Source organism: Trachurus japonicus, chromosome 6 (assembly GCF_045865225.1).
Source record: "Trachurus japonicus isolate A0001 chromosome 6, Traja_1.0".
Classification (NCBI taxonomy): domain Eukaryota; kingdom Metazoa; phylum Chordata; class Actinopteri; order Carangiformes; family Carangidae; genus Trachurus; species Trachurus japonicus.
Genome location: NC_140912.1, coordinates 11136941 through 11163831, shown reverse-complemented (window position 1 = coordinate 11163831; position 26891 = coordinate 11136941). Strand labels below are relative to the sequence as shown.

General features: G+C 43.6%; 1 protein-coding gene across 2 annotated transcripts in view; it reads right to left on the bottom strand.

The window, feature by feature from the left end:
• The window catches only part of LOC146985622 (A disintegrin and metalloproteinase with thrombospondin motifs 20), a 110654-nt gene that overhangs the window by 58284 nt on the left and 25479 nt on the right, over positions 1–26891 (bottom strand). For both annotated transcript variants that reach the window (XM_085778709.1, XM_085778710.1), the window contains exons 5-11: positions 24329–24412; positions 23181–23305; positions 23011–23051; positions 22587–22692; positions 16975–17121; positions 12292–12433; positions 11605–11709 (exon numbers count right to left, since the gene is read on the bottom strand). In XM_085778709.1, the coding sequence (XP_085634835.1) occupies positions 11605–11709; positions 12292–12433; positions 16975–17121; positions 22587–22692; positions 23011–23051; positions 23181–23305; positions 24329–24412 (750 nt within the window). The remainder of the gene's footprint in view (positions 1–11604; positions 11710–12291; positions 12434–16974; positions 17122–22586; positions 22693–23010; positions 23052–23180; positions 23306–24328; positions 24413–26891) is intronic.

The window sequence follows — 26891 nt, the reverse complement described above, 5'->3', positions numbered from 1 at the left end:
TCACATGGACTGTGTTTTCACATAAGCCTGATTCAACAAAATTAGTTTAGCCACAAAGAGAGAGCATGTGAAAAACAATATGAAATCCATCTCTTAGGCCAGAGACGATGGAGTGAATCAATCTTCAGCTTAGATTGTGAATATAAAATTACGTAATATGCATCCATAATACAGCAGACCCAGAAAATAATAAGGCGCCTGGTATCAAACTGTTTTTACCCGCTCGCCAACCTTTGCCAAGAAGTGCTAACACTGCTTTCATAAGCGAAGCACGGCAGGCCCATTTCCCTTTGTGTGTAACCAAATCCCCATCCCAGTGACTAAGATATCGGAGGGTCCTGTTCACTGAAGGAATGCAGGACAAGACGGCGTCTGTCTGGGTACGTAACCCGTCATCCGGGCACACAGGCACGGGGAGCGGTGGCACCACGATAAGGAAACTCTAGAGTCGTGATAACAAGAGGAACAAAGTTCATTACTGGCTTGACATCAGGAACTCCAGTCTCCTGTTCAGCTGAGGATCTGCTGAGGTACACATCTTTAAGACTGTGAGGAACAGGAGGATGCTCCCTGAGTTTGCTCAGTTTCTGAGTTCAGTTTGTTAAAGGAATAGTTCACCAAAAAATGAAATTGAGTCATGTCACTCACCCTCATGCTGTAATTTGGGACATTTTTACACTTGCCTCAATGACGTTGTTTCGGGTAAACTCTGGACTATATCCCTTCAGGACATTTGGATTGCCACAGACGAGCAGTATGGAGGAATATGAAATGGTTTTTGTGTAGTTTTATGGGCGTTGTTGTGTTGGGCGCTATTAATCTCATATAAAGTTTTTGTTGGACTACGAACCAGCCTCCCAGGGCTCCAGATGCACTTTGAGGAATAAAAAACTACTCCAGAGTATTCATCAGCATGAGGTTGAGTCACTAATGACAGAATTTCATTTTTTGGTGAACTACTCCTTTAAGGTCGATCCAGATGGGAAGTACACCTGCTATCATTCCAGCTGGCCACACGCCAAGATATTCAATCCTTTAAAAAAAAACAAAAAAAAAAACATAAGACTCCTCAGAACTGAGAGCAGAACCAGAACCATATGAGATCCACTTTAGTGGATTTTCATAATTATGCTAATAAAAGGATATCAATCAAAGCCATCACCCGGCCGGCATCGTTAAGCCGGCCAGTTCCTGCTCTGAAACTAATTTGCAACTTGCCGTCATTATCTCAGGTGAACACCTGCAAAAGTGCAAAGTCATACACACAAACACATGTAAACATACACAGAGAATCTGGCACCGCAACCTCGACCATCCCTTGTTTGCATCTAATGATGGAGTGTAAAGTCTGTGCACAATGACAGACAGGTGTTAACAGCTGCAGGCTATGGGCTAAACACACCACAGACATTTCCATAATCCAGACCTGGTTTGAGTAACGGCCTCGGCCTTTCTTCCTCTCCCAGTCAACTGTACATGCAAACTGAAGGCACTGATCATTTTGCACGTGCACAAATGATGAATTAATAGAAAGCACTACAAAGAATGCGATAAAACATCCATGAGAGGAAATGGATTCCACACCACAGGAAGGCAAACAGGTGTCTGTTAGTTGAGCAATGTGATCTGGTAAAAGAGCTAAACAATCAGAGGTCATGATATTATCACAGAATCACATTTAAAGAAGTAAATCCTGAGTTTTCCTTTGTCACAACAAAGAGTTTCCCTCCCCTTATAGCTCTCACATCCCCCTCCCCCCACCTCATCTCCTGGACCGACAACCCAGACCTGGGCATCCCCTTCTATATACGTCCTCTCCACTGCCACCCATCCCCCCCTTATCCCCTTATGGGAAATTGCAAAGGGCCACGACGCAGGGACCACCGCGGTGCAACCGGGAGGCGGGACCCGAGGAGCTGTCAAACACAAGGAGGACTGTCTGTCAGAGAGGACCAAAGCCTGTGTAAGCCTCTGAGGCATTCCACTCCCCCCGCTGGCACTCTGTGTTTACAACCGTTTTGTTTGGCTTGAAAAGGTGATGTGGGTGAAAAGAAGAAAGAAGGAGGGGAGGAGGGCGGGGGGGTGGAAGGAAAAAAACATCTGTGCGAGATGATGTATGTGTGTGTGTGTGTACGTATGTGCACATATGTGAATGTGTGTTAAGTGGGAGAGTCATTGCTGTGTGTGTGGAGGCATCTGGGGGCCACGCTCATTTCCAATTAGCCTCTCTTTCCGCAGTGCACAAACACACTCTTGGGGAAACACCGAGGTGAGAGGTATAGGTCTTGACAAAAGCTCAAACAAGCATTAAGGACACTGGCAGACCACTTTCCTAGAAACATTGTCCAAATTTGCCCTCAATTGGGAATGTGGTGAGACATTTGAAGCTCTTGTGAGAGGAACCTGTCCAGCTGTGACCAGCACGTGTTTCAAATTAGGAATTTCACAAAGACACACGCTGACTCACCAACACATACTCAGACATGTGCATGCACACATATATCACAGGCACGCACAATACTGTATTGTACACCTATAACGACACGATGCCCTCGACTCTGCTCTCTAATCACACTCCCACAGACCAAACAAAGTTTTCAAAAAACTCACACACGAGCACAGAGAGCAGTCACCGGCGAGCTCAGCTGAGGACAGCGGCATCTGCTTGGAGCTCTTCAGCTGGCTGCTTTAGAGGTTAGCACCCTGTAATTGTCAGGAAACTGTTGCAGAGAGCACCTCATTTCTGAACTCCAAGCCATACATCACCGCAGGAATGAGAAGGCAGAGGACTGATTTTAAAAAGCCACCCCGCTCTTTCATTTTAACACGGCCATTTCCAAAAGGCATCGGCTTTCATGTTGCGGTGTCTTTCTCATGGCTCTCTGGGTTCGGAGTTCACTTTGGCCTTGGCCTCTTGTTGGGGGTTTGGTTCTGCGTCTGTGATGCTTTGCGGAGAGTCCTGTCTTCTCTACATTGCACGTGTAGAACAGGCGCCGATCCCAAAACTACGTCACTTGTTAAAAATGGCACAATATGGACCCCAGCTGGTCATTTTCAATAAGTCAGGATTTCCAGTCACACATCTAATAACTTGACCTTGAGGTGAGAGTTGATGAAACGCTGGTGAAGCTATACATGAGTAGTTAAAGGGATAGTTCAACATTTTGGCATGTTTGGTAAATTCATGCAAAACCGCTGATGCGCGTTCCCGACAGGGCAGTTTTTTGACAAGCAATCTCTGCATTTACCTCTAAAACAACTCTGTCTATAACGTTCCATTATTATCTCATAACGTGGTGAATGTGCAGGTCACAACTTGTCCACCAGAGCGTTTTGGAGGTGTTGGATTGTGTATTTGATGAGTTTGATGAGGGAAACCAATAAATTCCATGAGCCTCCGTAGCATAGCTCTGAGCAGCTCACGGCTCTGTTCCACCGTTCTAAAAATAGCTTGCACCGACAATTGAAGGTAACGAACCTACTCCTAAAACTATAGGGATTATGGCAATGGGCCAACTTGCCAAAATGTTGAACTATCCCTTTAAGGATTCTACACATTGGTCTCTTTACAAATAAGTCAGATGACAGTTGCTATTTTGAACTGGATCTCCACTGACTAAATTCTCAGCCAAGGCATAAATACAGTACATCACTGGGAGCGCTCCAGATTTCCTCTCCCCCTTGTGATTAAAGGCTGTGAAAAGGGGGGAGGAAGAGAGATGATGAGAAGGAGGAGAAGGTGACAAAGAGAGACAACATGATGCAGCCGTGACCCTGACCAACCTCTCCTTTTTACTGTATCTCCTCACTGCGTTTCCTACCCTCTCTGTCCTCTCTGTGATCCCTCCTTTCCTCACATGTTTCCACGAAGGGTGGTCATTAAAGTGAATGAGTAGTTTGGTCCCATCAGCTGTTTCATTCACCTGCATTTAGACACTTTTACTGTCGGCTTGTCTCGCTCAGTAGAGTACAACAGCTGAGACACACACACACACCTCTTATAATCTTTCAAAGCTGTACTCATTCATGTTTACTTTTAACTAGCTTAATATCATGACAATTATTCACAATATTATTAGAGGGGAAATACACAAGTCTGGTCACGTTTTCTCTGTTCTGCTAACCCTCCTTCTGTCATGTGCATTTGTTTTTAATGAAGCCGACGAGAAAGCAGTCAATGGAGCGGTGGATAACGTTATATATCATTTACGATGTTACGATGTGTATGTTTGTGTATCTGTCATAAACAAAAGATTACGGGTTACAGGGCATGTTTGTGTTGCGGTGTTGCCGAGGCGAGAGCTGGGACACCGGGTCAGAGGCACTGATCCTGCAAGGTTGGTTTTCAGCCAAGACACGCTAGGTGGAAGGCAGAGAGCCTCCATTCTCCTCTCATTTATTAAACCATCACAATTTATCGAAAGCTGTTTAATTAAGGTAAAAATGAAGCATAGCTAAGTTAAATCCTGCATAGTTCCTCTTTAAAATTAGCAAAATATTGGCACATGGTCACCACTGGCAACATTAGTTTCATTTGCAGTCCTTTTTGTGTCTACCTGATGAATGTACCTGTATATCCACAATGCACTCACATTTTAGCTCCACTTAAAGCTCCACTATGCTCACCAGCTAATCATTAGCCTTTGCAAACTGCCTTTTATTGCAGGGGCAGGTAATGTACAGGCAGTAATAAGTGAATCAAAACAGTAACAGGTCCTAAAACTCAAACAGTGACCTAGAAACTGGGATATATCAAGAAATGTAACACATTATGTATGACACTTTTTGTGCGTTTGATATTGCAAGTAGCACCTTTAATGCTGGCTACCATATCGGTTTCAACCATTATAAATATTAATATAAAACTATTGATTATCTCAAAAGCCTGAAAGTTCATCACTTACTGTATCACTTTGTTATTATTCACACCTTCTGCTGATTTTCAGTGAACAATTCATGGGTACAATAACTAAGTCGTAAGTTTTGAAAACACACTATAATGATGCAAATACAAAATCTTCTTCCTTCTCTACATCCAGCAATGAAAGCACCACTCACTACCTACCGGACACAGTAATTCCGTCAGCAAATTATGTGAATGCTAAAACAACAATCCTCTTGTCAGCCCAAATCCACAGATACGTCTGTGACGATGGCAAATCAAAGTGGCAACATCCTGCAAGTATCCAGAGATTAGCTGAGAGTGACACCGATACCAGTCTCACAACCCCCAAGCTCCGGTGCAGACACATGCACATGCACACGCAAACACAAACACAAACACACACACAGTCACATTACACACAAACACACACACACCCTGTCCCAGCATCGTACGACAAGTCTGTCAGGCTGCCAGGGAGCTGCAGCCAACACTCACCGCCTCAGCCAGCAGACTCCATTCTGCCCGGGCTTCACTTTTCAAGACCTCACTATCTCGCTCTAATTGGCTGAAACCAGAGCAGGTCGTCATTCCTTTTCTGAGGAATGTTCTGGAAATGGAAAACAACTTCCCGTGTATTCACTTACACTAACCACTCAATTAAGTCCCTATTAAGACTATCTGACAGACCTTTTGAGGGTTTTACACATATACAGTGTGTGCTCAATTGAGAGCTGGTATACTTTGGTCTTCATATTGAGCCAGGCAGATATGTTGGCACAGCAGAAAACGATAGAATTTGTAATTTATGTGACATCCAAGAGGTGGAGAATGAAATGCATTTTGTGTTCTACTGTCCTTTCTATGACTCTATAAGACAAAAATTGTTTAGTAAGGTAGATCCAAATAACGAATTTGTGTGGTTAGACGATGCTGAGAAGCTAAAACAACTTTTTCAGTTGAATATATTTGCATTTTCTTTATTTCTTGAAAAGGCTTGGGCAATGAGACGAAGAGCGATATATAGTTGAGTACTGAAAGTAATCTTAAATTGTTTATTTATGTGTCACACCTGTGTGGCAGGTAATACCAACAGGAAGGACTGTCTAGTCTTTGTTTTTGTATTTGTCATTAAATGTGTCTTGTAATCCCATATGGGATGGGCCACAGTGGTGGCATGACACGAAAATAAAAATTCATTCATTCATTCATTCGTTCATATTCATAATCAGAAGCTGAGCAGACACTGTACTGAAATCATGTCATTTTTTTTGCAACAACTTCCCTAGAAAACATCCAATATGACAACAAAAGTGAGAACAATGAAAACTTTGACAAGAAAGCATCACAGTTTATTCAAGCTTTGTCACCACTTTTTCTTTTTTCTCTCTGCCACCCACTGAGCTATGACGTAGTGAGAAGCAGCGCAGGGATCTTCAAAGGGTGGGGATGTGGACAGAGGACCAAGCGGTCCCCGGCTGTGGCTTGACAGGCACTTATTGATCAAGCTGGCTGGCCCCTAATCTACACATACATGCACACAGACATACACGACTGGATGTATATGTGTGTGTATGTGTGTATGTGTGTGTGTGTGTGTGTGTGTGTGTGTGTGTGTGTGTGTGCATGCTTACAGTTAAAATGTGCATACGTACAGTTAAAATGAGATAATCTTGTAAGCATGCAAATTACAACACACAGGAGCATCCACACGTGTGCACTTGCGCACAAAATCAAAGACACACACACAAACAGACGGACAAAGACGCACAGGCAGGGTCCTTTTGAAGAGTGAGAGGGACCGAAAAGGGGCGGAGGGGAGGGAGGGAGTTTGGGGAGGGGGGCGAGTAAGGGAGAAAGAGAGCAGGAGAAGAGAGGATGGAGGGGGGTGGGATGGGGTGGGGGGGGTGGTGGCAGTATTTATAGACAACAAGTGATGGGATGCCCTCATTAGCGCACGGCCCACTGAGCTAGATGACATACGCCGCCAAGAGGTCATGTGACCGCATTACTCACTCTGGCGCCCTGTGAGAGCTTGGGCCCGTTGAGCAACAGAGAGGGAGTGAAGGGAGGGAAGTGAAGGGGTGGTGGTGGTGGGGGGGCGGGTGGAGAAGCGGAGCGAGTCAGAGGAGAAGGGAACACAGGGGGAGAAAAACTACCCATGAACCCTGCAGTGCCTATTGCCCTATTTCAACTAAGCTGTATACAAACAAACATTTTTTTTTCACTCTTTATTTAGGGGACGTGCCTCTCAACTACTTTCTGAGCGCTGACCTCAATTACCCGCTTTGTTTCATAACCCAGTAGAACAAAAAACTGCTCCGACAGAGCCGGCACAGGAGGTGACAGCCGCTCCAGACAATCTACTTTTTTTTTTTTCTTTTTTTTTTACACAAAAAAATGTATTTCCAGTGTTATCCTTGAGAATGACATGGCAGCCTTTGGGCTAATGATAGGCCTGAGAGACAGATCTTTAAAGGGGAGCTTTGGTTGCTAAGACAATACCTGCTGCTAGTTTTTTTTTCCCCCATAGAGGCCATAGCTGTAATCCTCCACATCTGACACTGCCCTTCCTACACACACACACATATATACACACACCCCCCTCCCTCAGGGCCCTGCAGACACCTCAGAGCCAGGAGCTCGACCTAAGAGCCGGTAAAGCCTCAGACCTGAACCTCATGACTTCTTTGTAGAAAGAATGAGAGTGGGGTCAGGAGAAGTGGCGAGAAGGTGTGATAGGTGGAGTGCATTAAGAACGTCCATGGAAAGAGTGAAGGAGATGTTGATTTAAAAAAGTTGAATTTACATGTATGACCCATTCTGGGTCATATTAGATGTCAACTTAAAGTCAAAGGAAAAAAGTTTTTACTGTTCTCAAATGTAAAAATGTGTCATATTAGACCCTCTACATTATTTAAGGCTTATAACCTGCTACTGAAGACATTTTTCATTGTGCTCCTGAAGTAAACTTACAAATGGTAATGTCAAGCGCCTTTAATAAGCAATGTTCAGCTTTTATATACTGAGGGAAGTTTAGGTTCGCAGCTCCCACATAAAACATATGATTAGGACTGCCTTCTTTCACCTGCGCAGTATAGATCCTCTCTCAGAGTAACTGGTAAGCTTCATTATTTTGGTAGATTTTTACTTTGTGAATGCTTATTAATGCTCATCTTATCTATCTCATGATGTTACAGTATCTTTATTTCTTTCTTCTTTATACTTCGTATGTCAGTCCGCCTTACAGATTGAAAAACATTAGATCCCTGATCATCATTCAAACTGAGAAACAATCCTGAAATATTGCAATCATATTACAAATAAGCTGTAGATAACATCCAGGAGCTGAAGGCATTATAGTTTATAGTGGACATTCTAAATGTGTTTTTAGCATGTGTTTTCTTAATTTAAAAAAGGCATATTTTAGCTCAAATTGTCATGGTAAGGAGAACATCATTGTTTTTTTAGTCTTGGAACCTATTTGATTGGATTCCACCAAATTTGTCATTATAGCTACAACAGAAGCAAAGATATGGGCTTCTCAAGTATGGTCAGCGGCCATTTTAAAAAAACATGTTTATTTCGGATACAAAGTGTGATCTCATGTGTGTGACCCTAAGGTACTTCCATGCCAAAGGGGACCTTTGCATAATGACTTGAAGTCAAAAGTTGCTTAACTTCCCTACTAAGATACGATAAGATAAGAGAAGATTGACACTGACATAAAAAAAAAATCAAGAGGAATCATCTGGGTTTACAGATTACCAGACTTTTGAGTCTGGCATAACAGTGAACACACACACAAACACCCCCCACACCCAAGGACCACATAAAAGCACTCCTGTACGGGCAGGTGAGCATCAGAGTAGGGTCCCCCCCTCCTTCTCTTTCAACTCATGCTACTTCAAATAGCCCCCTGCATGAAGAGGAAACCAAAGCTCCGTCACTACAAACAAAGGTGGTGCCACCGCTCACACGCACAAAGAAAAATAAAACTGTTGGTGAATCTGTTCAGACAGAAAACAACCGCCGCAGAGAGGCTAGCAGAGTAACTTTCAGGGTCTGTTGGATGGTCAACCACTTTGGTCCAGACTGAAATATATATTTTGGATGGAATTACATGAACAAACAAAAACAATCCCAAGGCTGGAGGTCTATGAGTGAAACAAATCAGCAGATATATATTTGGTGGATTAGCAAAGTATTTGGTAAAGGAAATCATATCATGACTGATCATTATTTGGCTTATAGATTTACATAAAATTATTGTTTTATTTGAAATGTATGATTATATACCTGTGTAACGACTGACGCTCCCCTCAACCTCAGCTGTACTTTATGCTTAGTGCCAACAACTGGCAAATGTACTACGCTAATGCTAACACACACAACTAAGTAGGTAGTTTATTTATACAGCACCGTTCACAGGTAAGAATCACAAAGTGCTTTACAATAAACAGTCAAAGACAACACAATGGGGAGAGGATCAGACAGCCATAAAGACACTAATCTAACTACAAACCTGTTTGAATAACAGTCTGCAACTGCTTTTTAACAGAATCAACCACTCTGATGGTAACGTTGCACATGTTAGCACACGAGCATTCAGGTCAAAGCACTGCTGTAGAGCCTTATAGAGCGACAAGCAGACTCTTAATATTATCAGTAAAACAAGGACTCTTGGACACTCTCAGGACACTTGGATTGCCGCGGACGAGCGGTGTGGAGGAATATTAAATGGATTTTGTGTAGTTTTATAGACGTTTTTCTCTCAGGCCCTACTTTTCTCTTATAAAGTTTTCGTTGGACTACGAACTGGCCTCCCGGGTCTCCAGATGCACTACTACTCCAGAGTATTCATCAGCATGAGGGTGAGTCACTAATGACTGAATTTCATTTTTTGGTGAACTATTCCTTTAATAGAGGATTTCAGTGTAAGAAGCAGCGCCCAACTATAAATGGTCACATGTCTTAAAGTAGTTCCACTTTCAAACTAATTTAACCTGGTTTTAATCGACATGTCTTGGTCGACTTGGACCTGCAAATTACCAAATGAGTGTTTACAAGATTCCAATGAAGACCAGACGTCCATGTTGCTCAGTCAGCCCAAGTTGGGTTAAAGGTTTGTAGCTTATTAAAGCGAACCCCTCGCTGTGATTAAACTGACACCGTGTCTTCTCAACCGTTTCTCCCACATACAGGCTGAGAGCAGTATGGGAGCCACAACCCCGGGACCATTACTGTTTAGTCCGGTTGTTGTGGTTGGATTAAGATGTTAGCCATCCCCTGTTAACCTCTCCTCGCTAGACAGAGCTGATCCAAGGCCTGACAGGATGAAGGAGGGTGATGGAGCCAGATGAAAGGATATAGGGGATATAAGACTTACATGGGCCCACACTGCAAAAGACTCCTGGAGGGCAGGAGGTTAAGGAGAGGAGAGAACCCTCCTCCTCTTCTCTCTCTCCCTCTTTCTCCCTCTCATGCATGTTCCGAATGTTAAACACCAGCCCACCATATCCTCATCCCCCTGTACCTCCTCCTCACCCTCCTCCTCCTCCTCCTCCCTCTCCTCCCGCCTCCTGCTCTTCAGAATCACTGATGTGAGGTCTTTTGTGAGAGCGCTGGCTGGCCTCAGCCTGGGCTCTGTTACGGCCTGACCACTGACCCACTCACCCGCCTTTTAAAGAGGTTTTAGGGTCATGGGTTCACAACAAGGTGACTCAACTGTGAACGGCGGGCGGCATCCTCTTTCAAAGGGCCCACGTCTTCACCTTTCCCTCTCAAGACTCTCTCTCCCTCTTTTCTCCCCAGTCTGTCTCTCTTTTCTTTCCTCTGTCTGTCTCTCTCTCTCTCTCTCTTTCTGACCCCCCCTCCCCTCCCCTGCAGCCCTTCTTTCCATGTATCCTCAGAGACTGACCCGCCGTCTCAGCCCTAATTAGCATAGCATCCCAGAGCGAGGAGAACATGAAGGCTAATGGGGGTTGGGGCCCTGTAACAACACTGAGGGTAAAGCTTCCAGTTTCTAACTAGGGCCATCACCTGACTACATATACATGGGTTTCTGTAACCAGAATTGCAGGCAGGAGAGTAATGCATGATAAATTATTCCTTTTTCTTGGTAGAGGAAGTGAACTACAACAGAAAGGCATTAGGATTCAAAGCAGCACTTTGAATCCTGATGCGTGAGGGAGGTATTTTGTCTTTTGCAGCCAGATTTAACAACTATACTGATTAGAGAAGAAGAGGAAAAACACTCAGTGTTGCAACACAATGATCCGAAACTAACATTCAAAATCAGCCCATATTTGGGCTGAAAGATGTCAAGGTCTGGTTTTGTGGTGGCATGAACTGATTCCTCGCTTTAGTCTTATAATGCTTCAAATACAAGATGGGTGGGCTTCACTGCGTCAGGGTAATTCATTGTGTCAATCCTGTGGCACGCTAGCCCATAAAAACAAGATAAGGAGTTTCTTATGTGAGATATATGTGCAATTTTGAAGCGATCTACTACATACGATTTGCAACAACAACAACCATTTGATTGCAGCTGTGTGGAGAAACCAGCAGGCCCCTCCAGCATCAACTGGAGCACAACAAGTGTTATTCTATTAACTAAAACATTTGTGAGTCATTAAAACTGTTTACTGTTCCAGCGCACCAAATGGAATCAAAATGATCTGTCCATTAAGTAACACAGATGCGCATGCGGACCAGCTCACCATTCCATGTCCACAGTCCGTCCCGTCAGCCAGCGGCATGTGCTGTGTACGGCAGCCCTTATGGTCCCCCTCCGCACTCGTACACCACAGCCTCTTGCACTGTTTCTGTGGAGGAAAATGCACACAAGCAATTCATTATTTTGTCTGATTTGGAAAAGGGCTCATCACTCCGCAGACAAAACTGTGATTATATATTTTTAATGAAGTCTTTTCTAAGACTCTTGTTAGGTCCATGCTATTTCCTTCTTTCTTATAGGGAGGAAGAGTGTGTAAGAGCAAGTGTGAAAAGAATATTTCATTCTAAGTAGCCAGGAATGACACTTTCTTTTGTGCTTCATTGCTTCCCAGACTTGTGCACGATGCATTTTACATCAGCTTTTAATTAGCGGCTGTGCATTCAACAATGGGTCGAGTTAATCTGGCCCTTTGTGTCTTGTAAGCATGCATGTTATACATCAGGCATGGGAATTTACAGATTCAATTACTGCACTTTATATTACAATAAAGAGCCTTAGACTAGACACAATTAACTGACTTTGGTTTCATGTGTGCTGACCTGCAGCATACGGATAACAGCTTCACTCAGCTTTCCCATGGTTTGAAGAAACAAGGTTCTCCTTTACATCTGGGTGGAAAAAACATCTATTGGAGATCTACTTACCCCACTTTGATAGTGAGCCAACTTACCATGTATGGGCAAATTTGGGATCCAGGTCCAAACATCAATTCACATTGTCTGTTGGCATTGTAGATCTGACCAGGGAGGAGGGTGGGCAGCTCGTACGTCCGGCCCACAGGCTCATCAAGCAGGCACTCTCCATAGCCAGTGCTTCAAAAGAAAAAAAAAGTATGTGTACTGTAAATGCAAAGGAAGTACAAAACCATACAAGTCTGTTTACAAACAGACAAATGCACATATGTACACACATTTCCTCGCAGTATGAACGTTTTCATCAGTATTTTCTGACCCTACAAAGTATCAACAAATGTCATCTCTTTCATAAGAGGAAAGTAAACAGCTCTGCGTTATTGTCTTTGATCATCCTCAGATGTGTTTTCCCTTGTGGGTGGTCTGTAAAGTTACCTAACAGACTGATACCACTTCCCCTCGATGGCCTGTTAGTTAGTATATAAATGCTGAGCTGTTTTATCCCATGAAACTGGAGTCGGGCGCCACAGACTGAATAAAGCAGCGTTTTGATACAGACTGCCGAGGATCTGCGCGCTGACCACATCTTTATCCGAGGTGTATTTCACCATATGCTTAAGACAACAACAAGAGAATTTGGAATCATAAAAAGCACCTTGATTAAGTTACACGTCGGTGCCAGCGCCAGCGCTGCAGTATAATGACAGATTGTGCTGTACATCAGCCACACCCTGACTCACGGCACAGTTAACAAGACAACAAAAGCACAGCTGGACTGAATGTACGCACCACGTCGTACGCCAACGCTCTGCATGTAAAAATCAAACTCGTTTTTACGACCTTGAAAACAGGCTATAGACAAACATTGTTAGCGGAGCTTCAAAAAGATCTCCTCTTTACTGTTTACATTTTAAAACAATGAGACATAGATGAGGCCTGTATAGATGTAATTACAGAACAAGTCTGCACAGATTTTACCCTGGGCCGAGCGCCTGAAAGCACCTGCTCCGTACGGCACCAGCAGATGTGGCAGGTCAGTAAATACATAAGATTATGTAGTTAGCATCACTTTGTTTCTTCCCTCTTTCATCCCCAGGTGAACTGGAAGAAACTGCAGCCAACAGTGCTGTGTGGCAGGGGGATGATTTCATAACAAGAATATATCAACAATGGAAAATACTGCAAAACTATGGAGCGAGCTGTCAAAGAATCATACAGACAGTCCCATATTACAGCGTCTTTCAGCAGCTGGCCATCTGTCTAATCAGTGCCCTGGAACCTAAATGGAAGGATTATTAAGACCAAGACAGACAGAAGGGAGGAGAAGGGGTCACTGTGGTCACTGTTTTAAATGAAATGTCTACTTAAAATTAAAAAAAGGAGAAGAAAAAGGGAAAAAAAAGAAGAATATCATCTGTGTGGATTTTGAGACAGCAGAGCAGGTCCTCTCTCCAGCACCACGTGTGATCTGACACCTGGCAGCCGTTGGGATACTTGAAAGTGAGTTTATATTTATACGATGACTTATACTTTGCCTGTTGTGCGCTTGTCATAAGAGACTAAACACTAATAGTTTCCATGTACAGTACACCACACTGGGGCTTCCCTCGGCAGACGCAGTGCAGGGAGTCTACTCATGTGTCAGACTCATGGTTTCTGCAGAGGGCTGAATGACACAGAGCATCACGGAGCAGGGTTTGATCAAACGGCCCCAGCTGAACTGCAGCGATGCCGAGTACGTCCCTGACAGCATGTAGCTATTACTGTACATGGAGATAGAGATCAAGATAATGATAGAGGTTTAGTTGAATTTGGAGAAACAGGCAGTACACGAAGATCTGTGTCCATCCATCTTGTTTTTATCAAGAATATAGAAAATAGGTTAAAAACAAAAGATTTCACATGGTGTTTTCAAGAGTGGTTACTGTTCAAGTGGTTTGGCAGATTTTTGGGATATATAATGGAAAATCTAAGGGCTGGCCCACTACTAATGATTATGTGGTCAAACCTCCACCATACAGAACCAACAGTCAAAAATTAGCATGTTGCATTTACGTCAGGGTTTCTGAGGCTAAATTCAAACGGCACAGAGCCAGGAAAGGAATGAATGGTTGCTTTATGCAGCAGTTGACACATAATAACACTGCACAACAGCAGGACACTTTTCATCAGCCCTCAGGTGCGGGAGTTCAGCGCACATTATTACAGCAACAGTGAGATAAAAGGGAGAGAGGGAGGAGAATCCTTCGCCTTTTTTTTCTTTCTTTTTTAAAATGGAAGGAGAGTGGTGCAGATTGAATTTGCTCTTCAGGGAAAAATGGGCAGTCAAAACACCGATGTACTTGACCAGGTCAGCCCACTGTGCAGGAGTGGTACTGTAGAAGTGCTAGTTTGAATCAATGCTTCTCATTGTTGGCTGGAGACGGACTTCAAAAGCACTTGGACGGCGGTCTCGAGGGCCGTTCCCACCGCTGCGGCTCCCACACTTGAACCAAGTGCTTGCTTTTACTCTTTACATCCCTGCATTGTTAGTTAAATATCCCATATGATGAACCACGTTTAACACGAGTGCATCTCACTAGTACTGTACAGTGGGTACGGAAAGTATTCAGACTCCATTCAATTTTTCACCATTTGTTATATTGCAGCTATATGGTTAAAATCAAAACCATTCATTTTTTTCCTCATCAATCTACACTCACCACCCCATTATGACAGCACAAACACAGAATGTTTTGCATATTAATTAAAAAGAACAACTGAAATATCACCTGAACATACGTAAGTAGACCCTTTGCTCTGACACTCTTCAGGTGACGTCAGTTTCTTTTATCCATCTTTGAGATGGTTCTAAACCTTCATTTGAGTCCAGCTGTGTTGAATTAAATAGTTTGGACATAATTTGGAAAGGTATACACTAAATGGCCTTACAGCTCATTTGCATAGGCTATTAGAGTAAGATGAGATCCAGGAGGTCGAAGGAACTGCCCCAAGAGCTCAGAGACAGAATTGTAGCAATGATGGGATGGTGAGAGTAGATTGATGAGGATAATAATAATAATAAAAATGTACATAAACTTGCAAAATGGTGAAAAACTGAAGGGGGTTTGAATACTTTCTGTACCCACTATACCTCATACTGCTCCTGGTTCTTCTGCTTTTTATCAGCCACACACACAAACACAGAAACCCAACACAGCTGACATGGACCCGTCCAAATAATGAAGAGATTCATGAAGATGCTCCTCGTCTTCGGCCGAATGTTCCGACCGCTCCGTGCTGAGGTCATCGTTGGCTGGAAACTATGTGAAGCACAACCTTAAAACCTCCATACGAGGCATCGCCTAACACAGCGCTCACGACATCTGGTCCACAAGGCCGTCCTTTGTGAAGGCCTCCACAATCAACAGAGGAAAAGGAGGCAAAGATTAAAGGGTCATGTCCAGGGAGGATCTAATTATAAGTGACATTTCCCCATCTTAAAGTAAAAGAGCCCTTCACCAGTCATCAGTGACCACGGTGCGGGTTAGGAGCTGGTGAATGAGCCGACTCCCCGTGTTACGAGTTCCGCCGTGGAGAGCAGGCCGGTGACTGGATGACTGTTTGCCCAGCATCTTGAGAGCAGGGTTCTGTCTGAGAGACAGCTGAAGGGGGGGGGGGGGGTGTGGGGGGGGGGCTGCAGAAGATCCATGGCTCAGGTCAGCCAAAGGAAGACCCCCGGATTCAAACAGGAAATACTCTTTCAACGCCAGGCAATAACAACTCCACATAGTTTACATTGCGCTGACCTGTCTACGGAGCGCTGTGAGAAACGTAGAGGCAGCTTGTTTAGCCGGCCATGTCACAACAAGTAAAAGTTAACGGCACACTTTAAATGTAGATGGGAAGGAGATGGAGATGCATCACTTTGATTTCCACAGGAAGAGCCTGTAATACAGTGTTTTTCAACCTTGGGGTCGGGACCCCATGTGGGGTCGCTTGAAATTCAAATGGGGTTGCCTGAAATGCCTTAACCTGGTGCTTTACGTGCAATTTTATTCGCTCTGCAAGTCAGCCTGGGAACCATGGACCCATTTTTTTCTTCAACGAGGGAGCCAATCACAGAACGGGGGAGGGGGCATACTGAAGCAACTGTGTTGATAGCTTGTCGATCCAACATGGCGGCAGACACTTTATCTTTCCATGCAGCGCTAGAAAGTGTTTTAAGTAGTGTAGTCCGCAAGTTTATTTTGAAAAAAGAGGTCAGTGGACGCCATTATTTCTCCGACCCATTGTTTTTTTCCTCATCACACTTCTGTCACTCTACATACGTCATCGGGTATGATTGATATGATTGGCTATAAGACATTTGTAGCGCCCCAATAAACAGCTCTGGGTATTCGACCACGCCTCAAATACAAAAAAATGAACGGGTGGTTCCCAAACTGAATCTCCATCTACATTGATATGAGGTATGGTGTTAGCCAGGCTAGACATGTCTAATGATTAAAAACACCACACACAATCTTAATCAACTGTATTCTAGACTTTCACTTTCTCGAATATAAATCATGTTCAAATAAAATGGCACATCTTGATTGACGGGGTCGCCAGAAATGTGTGATGTCAAAACGGGGTCATGAGCCAAAAAAGGTTGGGAACCACTGCCATAATCAGTCATATGCTTTGATTAATAGATCTATTTAAGAATTGGAAAGAGGAGCTGGAGGTACTCTACTCACTCTAAGAACTCTGTGATGTACTTGCGACTGCACTTGGACCAGGACCAGGGATTGGTGTCGTAGTTGAGCGTGGGAGCCATGACATGGTATTGGTGCTTCATGCCTGCGTCACGACACTTTGGGTTATCATCATGAGGCATGTTGAACCTAGTGCAGAGAGATGAGAGGGGAATAAAAAGAACACATGTTAAGTGATTATCAGCTGCTTAATGGCTCAGTTATTGGCGAGCGGGATAAATGTTAACACAGGATCTCCTCACACCATCTCTCACAGATGCAGCTTCAGACACATTTGTGTGCGAACCCGCACACTCCGCACCTTTCCATCCACTTGTCTGTTTGTGTTCGTGTCTCTTTACGCGTACACCTCCCTCTCCTAAATATTTACGCGCTGAAATCCTCGAAAGGCTTCAATGACAAGGATAAACTTGACTTCAATGAACCTCGTACCGGCCGGTAAAGTGTCTGCAACATTTTCTGTAAAGCGTCTCTCTCTCTATCCGTCAGCATCCCTCCTGTCCACCATCACGGCCAACAGGTTAGCGAAAAATCATCTCCAGCTCACCACTTGGACGTCAAAGGTCACCGTCTCACATTCTCAAAGGGCTTAATGCTGAGGGGAAGGTAGGGGCAGTAACACCACACACACCAGTACACACACGTGTGTATGTTGCTGCAGTGCTGACATGTAAGATTACAAGTGTTTTTTTTTTTGCTTTTTTTTTTAGTTGCGACTGATGATTATTTTAATTATCATCTGTCAGGGTGATATCTTCATCCTCTCATCATCGTCTTCATCTTCACAAGCTGGAGCCAGCGACTGTTTTGTATTTCTGCTTCATAAATAACTTATTAATGCTTATGAAAATAGCTGTCATTAATTTTCAGTTGCTCCACTGTGCAATTAATCAACTCATTGTTTCGTCATTAGTCGCAATAAACAAGCAAGTGAGAGTCTTCAGAGAGGAACAGCTGTAGAAAGTGAAGTACACAAAGCATGACATCTGCAAATAAATGAATTCATCCCGGCTGTCTGCGGTTGGCAGTCTCATACAGCCGTTTTCTTGATGGTGTCCAGAATAGTTTGGTCCGATACGGATATCCGCTTTTTGCGCCGCGGTTTGGCGCATATTCATAAATACGTGTAGCGCATGCACATATGACAGCATGAGTATTTATACACACAGGAACTGCATGCAGCTGTATGATGTCTGAGATGTTTACAACAGGATATGAGCAAGTGTTGTGCTCTGGTTCTGTGGCTGAGGGTCAATCCATACCACCACACACACACACACACACACACACACACACACACAAAGACCTAGCATGGCTGGCATGAGGCCCACCCTACAGGGGCCAAGGGCCTGAAGGAAAACACCCAGGAATAATTAAGCTTCTGGCACAGTAATGAGCTCAGCGCACAGTACACAAACCAAATTGTTGAGTAATGCTGACAACATCTAATCTGGCTCAGACAGTATTTGCAAATTACTCTCTGTCACTTGTGACAGCGTAGAGGTACATCAGGGTGATGCAGACAGATTTATGAGGTGGTTCAACACACTGCAATTTAAGAAAACACAAGCAGATTCAGAAATCATCTTCATTAATCTGACAGGGCATGCTGCAGATTTTCACAACTAAACACACAAACATGCTGCAAATAGCACAAACGACAACATACAGTAGCATGCAAAAGTGTGGGCACCCCTGCTTAAAAAAAGTAGGAAAGATTAAAGGGACTACGAGGAGTTTTGGAAAGTGAAGTGTTTTCACACATTTCACATGAGCCTCCACACACTCGCACGGTTAAGTTGTTGGACCGGCGCAAGACGGAAGAAAGCAAAAACATTTGCCAAGAATGTTTTCATTGATCAAAAACAAAAGTCGGATGTTCGAAGATGTAGTTCCAACCATAAACAGCGAACTGGCGGCGTTATTCCCATGACCCGCCGGACAGCGTCCTGGAAAACTAAACTAGGAAATGCCGGGCGAGTCAACCACTAAATAATAATATCAAAATAATTATAAAGACAAAACGATATATTTATCGAAAATGGACCCATTAACAAGTGTGAGTCATGTAGATTCATCCACATTAATATGAGGCTTTTTTTATAACCAAAAGCAAACTCCTTGGGGTCTCTTTAAATAATCTCCAAAAGGCATAAAGTTAAAACTAAACACTCTTTTGCAATATTTTAAGCAATACCAGTGTATTCTTTTTGTTTTCTACAATTTTAGAGTGAAAAGGGGAAAAAAAGTAGCAGCCTGCAAAAGAATGGGAAACCCAGGAGACTTGAGCTCTCAGATAACTTTGACCAAGGTATCAGACAAGCTCTTTACTATTACACACTGTGATAATTTCCAAGGTAGGTACTATAGTATCTATGCAGGGTGCCCAAATGTTTGCTGAGGGCCCTTTTTCCTTTTCTGTCATTTTGAAAATGCAAAAGATGAAAATAAAATATATATTTATATTGTTTAAAATGTAAAGGGAATGTGTCATCTGTAACTTTACGCCTTTTGGAGATCATTTCATCTTCGACTTGCTGAACTGTTCACATTAACAGACATTTTGACCAGGGGTGCCCAGACTTTTGCATGTCACTGCATGTGTTTCCTGTGCTAAAGTGCACAGAGCCACTAGGTTTAAAATAAAAATGAGCAGCTCAGTGTTTTGCTGCCGTGACCTCTCTTTGTGTCATGATCGTTCCAACCTCTTGAAACTCTTGAAACATTTTGCTGATTCAGCTCATACAGGTTTAAGGATGACACTGTTTAAGAGCCTTTTAGCAGAATGAGGTCATAAATCAGGAGGTTTTGTGGTTCTCTCTTTGGCCTTAAGAGACAAATCAATAAGAGTCGATGCTGGTGGGAGTGTACCACCTGCAGCACTTAATTATCAGCATCCAGATTGTTATACATTTTCAAGTTTGCCTGCTTTTTCTCAAAGCTTTCATCATCATCACCCTTGAATGCCATGCTGTCATCGCGCTCAGCTGATTTTCAGCAACACATTCACAAATATTTGTGCTGAAATGCCCATAAATAACTGAGAGGGAGACAAACTCCTGGATTCCTGTGGGTTGGCTGAAGATAAATAGGAATCGCAGCAAACAGAGAAACGATCTGTCACAGGCACAGAGCTCTGTAACATCACTAAGCACCAACCTCTGTGAAAAATAGATATTTGCATTGTCAGAGGATTATATGTATCTTATCTCCTCCACTTCCCCACAAAAGAAATCATCTTTCACAATCACAGTCGAGTCTGTTTGCAGCCATGGATTCTAACTCGAAATGTCAGGAAGATGTGTTTGTGATCCATGACATTTGAAGTCTTGGCATCTACTGTCAAATTTGATAAATCCTTGTGTGTTTCACCTTTGAACAGCTATCAAGTGGCACAGCCTGGCCTGAAAATCCCCACCTCGGCTATTAGCAATCACACGTCTTCATAGTCATCTGAGAAAGGCCTCCTATCCATTAGTCTAAATCTTTCTGTAATCTGCGGTGCTCTCGAGTGGCTCCCACTACCTGACACTGGCTTTCCCAGAGCGCTAAACACTCGAGAGCTTGCGCCTGTGAACGCAGCGATTAACCACGCCAAGAGGCAGAGCCAACTGGGCCTCCAGCTGCTTGAACTTTAGCATAAACAGATCCACATGAGATGCAAGGGGAAGAGGGTGAGGGGTGGGGGGGAAGGGGGTGGGGACCCGTAGACTCGTCCATCTGGCTGCTGCTCCAGTCCCGTCTCTCCACTGGAAGAATGTGTGAGCGGGAACGGAGGAGGTGGAAGAATATCTTCCATTCTTGCACCAGTGGCTCACAAGCTCGCAGTGACACTGGTTCCTTTTTTACAGTCCACACAAATGGACGGGCAGACCGGAAAGAAAATCTCTCACTCGCTTACACAATTATACTCTGCGGGGGAGGTGGGCATGAAGACAGAACAGAACAAACGACAGAAGCTTTGTCTTTCCCGAAAAAAAAAGAAAAAAGTCCAAAAATGAGTGGGTACAGTGTTCAGATACTGCATCTAAAATTACACAATTTAGAAAACAAACTGAGGTGAATGAAAAGACAGATGTGGTTCTTAGTGGTTTACTATAATTTTACCTCAGATAGATGTTTAGAATAAACAGAGACTCATAAGGAAAGATAAAGTCATGTGTTTTGACTTGGTCATTTGGATACAGATTATGCATGAAAGTCTCTTTTTTCACTTCTTACATGTGGCGATACTCGCTTGTTGTGAAAACACACTGTGGCAGACAAGCGTGTTGTGATAACACTGCCATACTCGCTCACAGATGACTTAGATATGACGACACCGTGACACGTTCGGGTTCTTTTTATCAGCGTTCGGGGCACTGATATTTCAAAGAATGGGGACAGGAACGAGTCTCTTCAAATACTAAACATCTCCAGAACACGACGCACAGCATATTTAGCCTGGTCTTGATAAAATCCTGTGTGCCACGTGCAAGGAATCTTGTGCGTGTATTTTACTGTAAAGGACAATTCCAGGAAAATTCAACTCGGGGCTGTATTTTCCTAACGTTTTAGGTCTAAAAGAAGGAATCTGAAGATTTTCAGTTTAATTGCTCCTGTTTTGCAGTAGTTGTGTGTCTGTCCCCGCATCGCCACGGCAGCCATTCATCGCTGCCGTGGCGATGCAGGGACAGACACAACTGAATACTGAAGTTCTGCTGTTTAGACTGTTTACAGCCCTCAAAGCCGCAATTTTTTTCCACAGACAGCGTCCGATGACTACTCAAACATGCACCGAGAAGTTTATTTGCTTCAAGCAAGCTGACTTGTTTGTAAAACTAGATCTAATTCAAAGTCTTGCGGAGTCTCGCGCGAGACCCAAGTTGACGCGCTCTGTGTGTTCACGTGCAGTCGGAAGCTCCCGTTTGTGTCATAAACACAGAAATATCAACTCTTGACTTGCTTGAAGTAAACAAACTTCTCGGTGCATGTTTGAGTAGCCACCTGACGCTGTCTGTGGAAAAAATTGCGGCTTTGAGGGATGTAAACAGCCTAAGCAGTGGAACTTCAATCCACTCCATTCATCGCTGCCGTGGCGATGTGGGGACAGACACAACTACCGCAAAACAGGAGCGATTAAACTGAAAATCTTCAGATTCCTTCTTTTAGACCTAAAATGTTAGGAAAATACAGCCCCGAGTTGAATTTGCCCGGAATTGTCCTTTAATTAGGGAAACCTAGAATCACCACAATACTACACAAATACATTATATTGATATTTTTCTCTTCCATATCTGTGCAGAATTTCATCTGAGCTTCTCCTGTCCGAGCCAAGCTGCGACACACACAGGGTTAAGTTCTTTAGCAGTATAATAAGGTATTATAGGCTGGCATGTTATCAAAAGTCAAGTTTTCACTTTATTATGTTTTGCACCTGTGCCTGCTGTGCCCTACGTCTCTTGATAAGAGAGCTTTTGTTGGTCAAGTTAGGCCGTGAGTGTGTGTGAGTGTGCATACAGTATGTGTGTATGTTGGGTTGAGTGTGGACAGGGGTGGAGTGGGGGGTGGGGGTGGGGGGCAGAGGTTCCTAGAAGCTCTATTCCGCAACTTACACATGCCCCAGCTCATGAGCGATGGTGAAAGAGGCACTAATTCCATTTTCCTCGCTGATGGAGCAGCTCCGGTACGGGTCGCACATGGTTCCCAGCTCAGCCAGCCCTGCAGAGTCACGTACACACACACACACAAACACAGATCTACATAAACATATACAGCATAGTGCTAGTTTGCAGCTTGAGCATTAAAGGCGATTAAACCATTAAAACTTCTTTTCCCTATGAGAGATTAGCACTGCCACCACCCCCCCCTCTTCTCCCTCCCCCACTTTCTACCACTCTGCTCTGTCACTATAATATTATTAGCTGACAGCTTGCCATAAACTCATTACTGCACAGTTTATGGGCTGCGACTAATGGAGTGGAAAGTTAATTGAAAGGGAGCTGAAATGGAGATATTTTCCGCAAAGCAAAAGTTTACCTAACGTGTCACATTTATCTTTCGCGCGGCAGATGTCCTCCCTGGAAGAAGAAAAAGAAGAAAAAACACAAAACACACAATGCTGTTACCTCCTTTTGAAGATGACGTTTTTTTTTTTGGGGGGGGGGTTGAGCAATTTGAATTTGCTGTGAAAACACGAGTGTGTATACCTGGTGATGAGAAGTGCTGTGTCATGGTGAGAGGGATGGCTGTCATCCTGGACGTTTTGGCCTTGCTGCCAAACGCAGAAGTTGTGAAGCGTCGTGGCAGCGTTGAAGCTCACCGTGGGCCCTTCCTGTTAGAGGTGAAAGAGTGTGTGTGAAAGACCAACAGAGACAGTTTTTATCAGTTTAGTTTATTTAGTAATAACTAGGTCTTAAAACCTAAAGGGATAGTTCAACATTTTGGCAAATTGGCCCATTGCCATAATCGCTATAGTCATAGCAGTAGGTTTGTTACCTTTATTTGTCGGTGCAAGCTATTTTTAGAACGGTGGAGCAGAGCCACGAGCTGCTCAGAGCTACGCTACGGGGGCTAATGGGATTTCTTGGTTTCATCAAACTCATCAAATAGAGATAATACTGGAACGTTACGAGACGGAGTCATTTTAGAAGTAAATTCATGCAAAACCGCTGATGTGCGTTGCCTTCAGGGACAGTTTTTCAGCAAGCAGTCTCTGTATTTACCTTGAAAACAACTCTGTCTCGTAACGTTCCGTTATTATCTCATAGTGTGGTGAATGTGCAGGTCACAACTTGTCCACCAGAGTGTTTTGGAGTTGTTGGATTGTGTATTTTATGAGTTTGATGAGGGAAACCAAGAAATCCCATTAGCCTCTGTAGTGTAGCTCTGAGAAGTTTGCGGCTGCGCTCAGACGTTCTAAAAATAGCTTGCACCGACAAAGAAAGGTAACGAACCTACTCCTAAAACTATAGGGATTACGGCAATGGGCCAATTTGCCAAAATGTTGAACTATCCCTTTAAGGGGTACCGTTTAGCTCAGTGGGTAGAGCAGGCACCCCATGGACTGACAAAAACATGAACAACAGGTTGGTAAGAATATAGAGAGTCAGTCCCATTGGCCAAACAAACCACAGTGAGTCTCTTCAGCCTCATCTCATTCGCAGGTGGCTAGCTGCCTCACTATAGTGCCGTTTGTTTTCCAAGGAGACCTCTCTGGAGACTTGAGACTGACAAGGAAAGCAGTGTCCTTTCACACAGGCCCCACAGAGAAAAGGCCAGGCCAGGGACACCTGCGCTGACGTCAGCCATATTGGATACCTGGATCCAGGTAGCATTCAACGAACCCAGCGCTCACCTGTTCATTGTGGACGATGACTAGCTTGACAATCATGATGTTGATGAGGTTTCCTACGCTGGGATCCCTGTACACCGCTGCTACCTGTAACAAAGACAAAACACACAGACAAAAAAATATGCAAACCTCCACCAACCCGAGCCAGAGCAGATAGACAGTATGAAAGCTACGCTACCTCTCTGAGCTCAATACTTGGTAAGATACAGTACAGCTATCGCTTTTTTCTGGTAAGCTCTGTGGGGTTTAATCAAAATAGCGACAGTTCATTGAAGTCAGAAGAAAAAAAAAAGATCTCCTTCAGGGTAAGTTTAATAAACAGGGTATTAAAACCAATTACAGACCTAAGGAAAGAAAAAAACAAACTAAAACTTGGACCTAGCCACAAATGTGAAACTTCAGCAAAGCTGGAGCTCATAGCCCCTCTGTGAGGACACTAAAACATTCCCTCTAGTTTCTCCTCTTCACTCCTCTTGCTTTTTTTATGCACCCCTGTCACAGTCGGCCAGCGGTCTCCTGAGGCCGTGTGCAGCCTCCTGACAGGAACTCATTAGTCCACTATAAACATTTAGCTTGTTTTAGCCTTGGGTGGGTGGGTGGGTGGGTGGGGGGGGGGGCTAGCTATGGTCTGCCCTCAGTGGGCAAAGGGATCCTGCATGTCTTTGTTTGCTTTTATCCCGCCTGTGATGCAGGACCTAGTTATACGTGCTCTTGCCCAGTGTGCTATTGCATGCATCAGTGTAAAAGACCAGAAGTGAGGAGGACGGCAGCATACACTGTGCCATCACTGCAGGATCTCACACCAAACACAAACATGAGGGCTGAAGGCAGGAAGAAATGTCAGCAGGGCTGTGGACCACCGAGGACACCTTCTCTCCAGTCATATGAGCTGTGGTCTGACATCACATGTGGGGTTTTTAAGGCTAGAAGCCATAATTAATAACAGGAAATCTCTCAACTAAAGGTAAAACAATGGGGAGTGTTTTTGAATTTTAACAGAATTGGTACACTTCTTTAATTGAAATTGTCATATTTTTTACTAGTTTAGTTAAAAAGTAGCTTCAGTAAAACAACTCTGAACACGGGAGGAAAAATAAATGGTTCACCACCACCACTGCTCTGCAGGTAGAACTAATGTTTTGCCCTGGCACATTGCTATTTAACACTGACTGTGCTCTATCAACCTCACTGAAGGACAACACTCCACTGACAATCATTACTCCTTCAGTTAATGAGTGTTTGGAAACATTCAGACTGTCACAGTAGTGGAGACAGCAGAGGGTACACACAGTTCTGATAATCTGTCCTGCTTTGACACTAAAATCCCCCCGGACGCTTTTGGTCTGGATGCCAGGCAGCTCTCCCTAGTCCAAAATAAAGAGATGGATGTGCTGAGTCAGGATTGTACCAATTAACTGGACAGTGACATGCTCAGGTCATACCGGGGTTTACAACCAAAACGTGAGTTAAACAATAAAATATGAGACAACTAACACACAGACTTTAGTTGGAGGATTGTCTCACATTTTAAAGGCTGTGTTCACCAAACCACCCCCAAAACTGTTCTTTCCACTTAGTATAATGGAAAGCAGTTATGCAGATGGTTTGATTTAATGGTTTAATTTGTCCTGGTTTCTATAGTATCCGCACCTACCCACTGAAATCTATATTTTAAAAAAACAACCCCATGGTTTTCAAAGGAAATATTTCTTCAGTGGGGTCTGTGGACAATCCAAAGTAACCTGGACTATTTTTAAAGGACCTATTTCTCTGCTGACAAATGCAGTTTTTTTGCCAGGGGCGGGAGGTGGTGATAGTCACTTGACAAGAGCTACAGCCATCGCTGGGATTACAAGACCAAGAGGTTATAAGACACTCTCTGTGCAGCGCTGCATCTTCAGGGCAAGAATGAGTCGCTATGGAGAAGTAACAAGACAACCCAGGACTAACATGCTAACTTGAGTTAACTCTTATTACATTCCAATGGCACATAAAGAAAAGAAGTTTAACACTGAACTTGCAATATAGATGTACAGTATCTTCTAGACTAATAAATAATGTGTAGCAATAGCAAAACGTCCATATACAGTAGCTCCTTTAAATGTAATTTGTGTAATGTAAACTAGCAAAGCAAATCTTTCAAGTCAGGCTTAACTGTGGTGAACTTTATGAGTTCTTGCTGCAGATGGTGAGAACTTAAGGGAACAGCATTGACACTACAAAAAGAGGTGAATGTGAGTTACATTTCATGAATAAACTATGTGAACATTATTTTCCTGTAGGCAATCTAGCTAGCTCCACTTTGAAGCTGACACTTTAGCATGTTGACCAGCTTGGATAGCCATTGTGACAGGGTAATTATAGCACATTACCAGTCAATGTTTCACAAGTTTGAAAATATACCGATGAATTTGGAATTTCAATAACCTGGACACAACACCAAAACTATCATGGCCAGATACCAATAGAGGGGGGAAAAAAAAAAAAACATGATGGGAATTTTTATTATTACGGAACTCACAACACTAAACAAAATCTGAACTAATCCTCAACACTTGAGACAAAA